The 7,038-nt window shown below is 36.6% G+C and overlaps 1 protein-coding gene across 3 annotated transcripts in view; it reads right to left on the bottom strand.

Annotated features, from left to right (window-relative positions):
- UGDH (UDP-glucose 6-dehydrogenase) overlaps nucleotides 1-7,038 on the bottom strand; it is a 35,688-nt gene that overhangs the window by 24,144 nt on the left and 4,506 nt on the right. For 2 of the 3 annotated variants that reach the window (XM_077758921.1, XM_077758922.1), the window contains exon 2: nucleotides 3,852-4,020. The exons of the other annotated variant lie outside the window; for it this stretch is intronic. In XM_077758921.1, coding sequence (XP_077615047.1) covers nucleotides 3,852-4,013 — 162 coding nt within the window. In that variant the 5' untranslated portion in view covers nucleotides 4,014-4,020. The remainder of the gene's footprint in view (nucleotides 1-3,851; nucleotides 4,021-7,038) is intronic. 3 annotated transcript variants of the gene reach the window in all.

Genomic DNA, 7,038 nt, shown 5'->3' with positions numbered 1-7,038 from the left:
CAGGTGCCCCTGATTTATAAATTCTTTAAGTGAGCATCTTTTAACTGATGTCTATGAAAGCCTGAAGTCATTCACTTGCTAAGAGGAAAATCATTCTACTTGCTAAGACAATTCCTTTTAGAATTTTAAAGTAGCAGTGCCATGTTTTTAACCACCAAAACCAGTGGGTTTTGGAAAAAAGATTTCATTTATTTTGTAGGCTACACTAAATATTGCAGAACTAAAATAGCTGCTTATGGTATCATCTAATTTTCTGGAATAGACATATTAAAATGACATAAAAGAGGCACCTGGATGGCTAGTCAGTTAAGTGTCTGACTCTTGGTTTTGGCTCAGATCATGATCTCACAGTTCGTGAGATGGAGCCTGGTATGGGGCTCTGCACTGACAGCACAGAGCCTGCTTAGAAGTCTCTCTCTCTCTGAGGCAAACCACGAGAGACTCTTGAATGCTGAGAACAAACTGAGGACTGATGGGTGTCGGGGGAAGGCGGGTGACGGGCATGGAGGAGGGCACTTGTGGGGATGAGCACTGAGTGTTATATGGAAACTAACTTGACAATAAACTATTTGTATAAAAAAAAAAGAAGTCTCTCCCTCTCTTTCTGTCCCTCCCCCACTCACATGGGTACTCTCTCAAAATAAATAAATGGGATTTTTTTTTTAAAAAAGACATTAAAAATAAGACTTTAAAGCCCAAGTAGTTATAATCATTAAACAAAGCCAATACAATTATGAGATTTCAAGGTTTTGCGAACTCAGACATTGCTTCTAATGAGCACAGTGCTAGCTAGGCTTTCAGATCCTTTATATTATTTTTAAAGAGATTTAAAGAAGAAAAAAATGATTTATAAAAAAGGCAAAAAAATAATAAATGCTTGTTTCTTTGTTTATAAAAGACAGGTTATTGAGAAAAAACAAGTACAATATGGAAAAGAAATAATTTTAGATCTTAACTCTCTCAATCTAACTATATATCCCAACTGGATTCAGTGTCAATGTAGAACATACTTTTTTTTTTTTTTAAAGTAGGCTTATGCCAACATAAGCCATCCTTAAGATGAGGAGTCACATGCTCTACCAACTGAGCCAGTCAAGTGCGCCTATATTAAACTTCAAGCACTGAAGTCTCAGGAAGAAGAGTTTCAGATTTCAATTAATGTAAATAATAATATCAACAATAAGAATCTGGCCAGGCAATATGCTTGGCCAACTGATTTTTTGTTCTCCCCAAGAAAAATGTCAAATTGCAATTCGTTATAAATAGTTTATACTTTTTCTAATTCAGGATACCTTTTTTTGTGTTTAAGTAAAACAAATTGTTTTAGGTTTATTTTTGAGGGAGATAGAGCCCACAAGCAAGTGGGGGAGGGGCAGAGAGAGGGAAACACAGAATCTGAACAGATTCCAGGCTTTGAGCTGTCAGCATAGACCCCAACATGTGGCTCAAACTCAAGAACTGTGAAATCATGACCTAAGCTGAAGTCAGACACTTAACTGACTGAGCCACCCGAGTGCCCCTTAAGTAAAATTTTTACTGAAGTAAAACAAAATACATAAAAATGCATATATATTTGTAAAGTGTATAGCTCAATCTTCACAAGTGAACACACCTGTGTAACCATTATCTATATTAAGAATTAAAATACTGGGATGCCTGGGTGGCTAAGTCGGCTGGGCGGCCAACTTCAGCTCAGGTCATGATCTTGCGGTCTGTGGGTTCAAGACCCGCACTGGGCTCTGTGCTGACAGCTCAGAGCCTGGAGCCTGCTTCAGATTCTGTGATTCCCTCTCTCTCTGCCTCTCCCCTACTCAAGCTCTGTCCCTCTCTGTCTCAAAAATAAAATAAACGTTAAAAAAAATAAAAAAAAAAAGAATTAGAATATCAACTGTAAATCAGAACTTGCTGGGTGCCCCATGCCCTTCTAGTCACTACCACTGCTCAAATTACAATCATGCAGAATTCTATAATCAGAGATTAATTTGCTTATATTTGAATTTTATAACCAATGGAATTATATAGTAAGTACTACTTTGTGTCTGGCAACACATTACTTTGGGAGAATTTACCATATTCTTTATTTTTTTATTATTTTTTAAAGTTTATTTATTTTGAGAAAGTGTGTGTGTGCAAGCAGAACAGGGGCAGAGAAAAAGGGGGTAGAGAGAGAATCCCAAGCAGGCTCTGCACTGTCAGCACAGAGCCCAATGTGGGGCCCTATCTCAGGAACCGTGAGACCATGACCCAAGCTGAAACCAAGGGTCGGACGCTGAACTCACTGAGTCACCCAGGTACCCCAAACCATATTCCTACATGTAGGAGTAGTTTCGCTGACTTTCAGTCCAGAATAGTATTTATTGTAGGATTATGCTATAATTTACGTATCCATTCCAATGCTGATTAACATTTAGGCTGTTTCCCATTTGGGGCTATTATAAATAGCACTGTTAATATCTGTGTTTTGGCCAAACATATGTATGTATTTCTATTGGATATACACCAAAAACAAGTGGATTTGCTGGGTCATCAGACTATGCATATTTTCAGCTTTAGTAAATTCTGCCGAGCAGTTTTGAAAGCTGCTATACCAGTCTACATTCTGACCAGCAATGTATAAAAGTCCAATTGCTCTAAATCCTTGTTGACCCTTAGTATTGTCAGCAGTAATAATTTTGGCCATTCTGATGGGTGCCCTTTGTTTCTGAAGACTAAAGTACACTGCTGGCAGAACTGATTACTAATGATTGGATGTAAATATGGGTTTCAGATGACTTGTGGCCGTTTATGGTTATCAGAATTATAAAACTCTTTTATTAAGTTATCTTTCCAAAATGTTTTTAAAATTCCCCAACACCAAATATAGTAGTAATGTTATAACAGGGAAAGAAATGCTACAGCACTAAAGAATTTATAGAACTGTTATGGGTAGTTCATTTGGCAGAAAAAGAAAGGGTATAGCACAAACAGAAGGTACAATTCAGAGGTTCGGTTTTTGTCCTAATTTCATTCAGATACGATTAAATCCATGATGTTGGGTAGCTACTACTGTGTGGGTGCTTTTTCATGGATTTCTAGATCTCATATGCCTATAAAGAGACTTCCCTTCCAAAGGACTAATACATTTAAAGACTATGGTTGATAACAGTCTTACAAATAAAGTTTTCCTGAAGGAAAAAAGGAGAATATATTAATGTTGGGAAGAAAATGCTATCATCAAATTCTCAAATGCTTCTCTCCTAGGTTTCAAAAGCATAATATTCATGAACTCATTTTATAGTCAAATTTTTAAAAATGAGATTCACATAACTTAATAAAATAGAAGCATATTTTCTTAACTATATATTATCTAAATTCACAGAAATTTTGAAATTCCAATTTAAAAAATTTATGATACTAGGTACTAGATATAAAAGATATCATTTATCTAACCACAGTTTACTTGATATATGTACAATAACACCCAAATATAATAGACTTATATGAATATTATAAACACCCACAATTTTATCATTTAATTTTACAGAATACCTTTTTAAAATTTTACTATTTACAATATGGCAACCATATTAACAGACAAAATTAGAAGAAAAAAAAGAGAAGTAAATTACCCATATTCTCCCTGTACTCATACAACCATTATTAATATTCTAATATATTTCCTCCCAGTCATTTTCCCTGGGCATACTTGATGTAACTATAATTGTAACGTCCATAACACTGTGGACCTAGATTTCTCATTTAGTTTCTTCTCAGTTGCAGTCATAGATTTCTACATTAATAGTAATTTATTTAACAAAAACAGTAAGAAAACAAAGAGCATAAGAACAAAGAGTTGTTTAATATGGTTTTACCTCATAAATAGGGAGCGTAGGAGAGTTCCACGCATTGATTCTTGATTCATTGACGTCAACGACTGTTACCCTGATTTCAGGGCACATATGAGCAATGACACTACATGTAGGTCCTCCAACATAGCCCGCACCAATGCAACAAATCTTCTTAATTTCAAACATGATTGAACTAGAAGGAAAGTGGTAAGACTAGTCTACTATTGAAAACAAAATTTAAGGAAATCACACTGCACATTTATCACACTTAATAAAAACTGTCAAGGTGACAGATACCTGGAAATAGTTCTTGCATTCACACTCATTAAGCATTATTAAAACAGTGATAATACATAACATTCTAGTTGGATGATCTAGTTCATTCTCAGCTATACTAGCATAACACATGGAAAAAATATAACTGATATTACTGAAATGCCACAAAGGTTATAATGATCTAATATTTAGAAATTCAAGAAGCAAAATAAAACCTTACTTAGGCCTCTACTACACCAGGGTAACTTTGATCACTGAGGGAAAATTCAAGGGTAAACACATCAATGCAATTCTTGCTAAAATAAATGCTGGTTTACAAAGGTCAGCCTTATGGCAGGTTTAGACTAAAATGACAGATATTAAGAAACATGACATATGATAATATTAGTTGAAAGTCCAGAATTGGCTTCTGTGATCATATTCCCTATACAATTTGGCTTCAGCAGTTTATTTTTAAGTACTTGACAATGATCTTAAACTACATTTCAACTTTAATCAGAAACTATGAAATGGTTAAAGGAAAGTAATTTCTGTAGTTACCAAAGCTGTTACACAGATTTTGATGGGTTTTCAAAAGTCATTTAGGTGAATGGATTCGCACTAATCAAAATGACAAGTTACTGGTTTGTATACAAGAATGTCAGTTAATTCATTATAATGAGAACAAGAACTGTCAAACTGATCAGATTCTTAGAATTTTAGTCTTTGCCAAGACCTCTGGCATTATCTAACCTAACCCATTCACCAATTTCAAGGAGAAGGAAAATGGTAAAAAGAGAGTTTAAGAATTTGTTAGCAGACTCCTGTATGGATCAGAGAAGGCACTATGGAAGGCTGATCTCATTACAATGATGGGCAAGTACAACCCTATCGTAAAAAAAGATACACAAACCACATAATTAAGATGATCCAAATCCCTTAAGTCTGAATCTATAATCAAACAATTTTTTTTTTTAAATCAAACAATGTTCTGATTGCTGGTTTTCTGGGTAGACTTCCTTATTGGAAGAGAATGAGCTGAACAACCCATACAAGTTCCTGATCTGTATTAAGAAACAACTAATCTGGCTTATAAATCAATCTTCAGGGGTCATGTTGAGCAGATATCAACTCAGAGTCTAATCTTTAATGACCTTTAAAAAACTTTATTTTTTTAAATGTTTATTTATTTTGAGAGAGAGAGAGTGAGTGCACGAAAGCACAAGCAGAGGAGGGGAGACAATCCCAATCAGGCTCCATGCCCGGCACAGAGCTGGACGTGGGGCCCAGTCCATGAGATCATGACCTGAGCTGAAATCAAGAGTAGGACACTTGACCAAGTAGGACACAACCACTGAGTCACCTAAGTGTCCCTAAAAACACCTTAAAAAGAGCAGAAATTTGGTAAAACAGTAAATGTGAGCAAAATCTGGAATCTATTGATTCTACAAAAGAAAGCAGTATTCTTAGTGATATACATACAAAGAACATTTTTAAATTTATTTTTTGCTTTGAATAGGTAATAAATACGTATGGTTCAAATTAAATCGGTATAACAAGGTATACAATAAGAAGCCTCATGTCTACCCCATCCCTATTACTTTGCTACCAACTGCTTTGCTTCCACCAGCAACCCTTTTATTAGTTATTTGTGTCTCCTTCCAGTGTTTCGTATACAGTGCAAGTAAATACAAATATATGTTCTAATAATCCCTTCTTGGGGGTGCCTGGGTGGCTCAGTCCGTTGAGCGTCCAACTTCAGCTCAAGTCATGATCTCACAGTTGGTGAGTTAGAGCCCCGTGTCACACGCTGTGCTGACAGCTCAGAGCCTGGAGACTGCTTCAGATTCTGTGTCTCCCTCCCTCTCTCAAAAATAAATAAAACATTAAAAAAATTTTTTTAATAATCCCTTCTTTCTGAATTCAAGAGGTAGAATACTATATATATACTATCAACACCTGGCTTTTTGAACATAATGTATTCTGAAGACCTATTTCTTCTCTCTTTCTTTAAAAACAGTTAAAACTGAGTAAAAACTCAGCTCTTGGGGAACCTGGGTAGCTCAGTCAATTAAGCATCCAACTTCACCTCAAGTCAGGATCTTGAGGTTTGTGAGTTCAAGCCCCACCTCGGGCTCTCTGCTGTCAGTGCGAAGCCTGCTTCAGATCTGTCCCCATCTCTCTCTGTCCCTCTCCCTCCCACACTCTTGTTTCTCTCTGTCTCTCTCTCTATCAAAAATAAGTATTCTTTAAAAAGTAACATTGTATTCCATTGTGTGGATGTATTTACTCGGTATTATTAAAACCATGCTAAGTCTGGTAGATTCTATTTATTTATCTATCTATTATTTATTTTTATGTTTGTTTATTTTTGAGAGAGACAGAGCATGAGTGGGGGAGGGGCCAAGAGAGGGAAGGACACAGAATCTGAAGCAAGATCCAAGCTCTGAGCNGATGTATTTACTCGGTATTATTAAAACCATGCTAAGTCTGGTAGATTCTATTTATTTATCTATCTATTATTTATTTTTATGTTTGTTTATTTTTGAGAGAGACAGAGCATGAGTGGGGGAGGGGCCAAGAGAGGGAGAGACACAGAATCTGAAGCAAGCTCCAGGCTCTGAGCTATCAGCACAGAGCCTGATGTAGGGCTCAAACCCACAAACTGTGAGATCATGACATGAGCCAAAGTCAGACACCCAACCGATTGAGCCACCCAGGCACCCTGTATTTATTTATTACTTTTTAAGTAGGATCCGTACCAAATGTGGGGCTTGAACTCATGACCCTGAGATCAAGAGTCACATATCTATTGGGGCGCCTGGATGGCTCAGTCAGTTAAGCGTCCGACTGCAGCTCAGGTCATGATCTCACGGTTTGTGGGTTCGAGCCCCGCATCGGGTTCTGTGCAGGCAACTCAGAGCCTGGAGCCTGTTTCAGATTCTGTGTCTCCCTC

Source organism: Crocuta crocuta, unplaced genomic scaffold, assembly GCF_008692635.1.
Source record: "Crocuta crocuta isolate KB4526 unplaced genomic scaffold, BGI_CrCroc_1.0 scaffold223, whole genome shotgun sequence".
NCBI classification, from domain to species: domain Eukaryota; kingdom Metazoa; phylum Chordata; class Mammalia; order Carnivora; family Hyaenidae; genus Crocuta; species Crocuta crocuta.
This window is presented reverse-complemented; position numbering and strand designations above follow the sequence as displayed.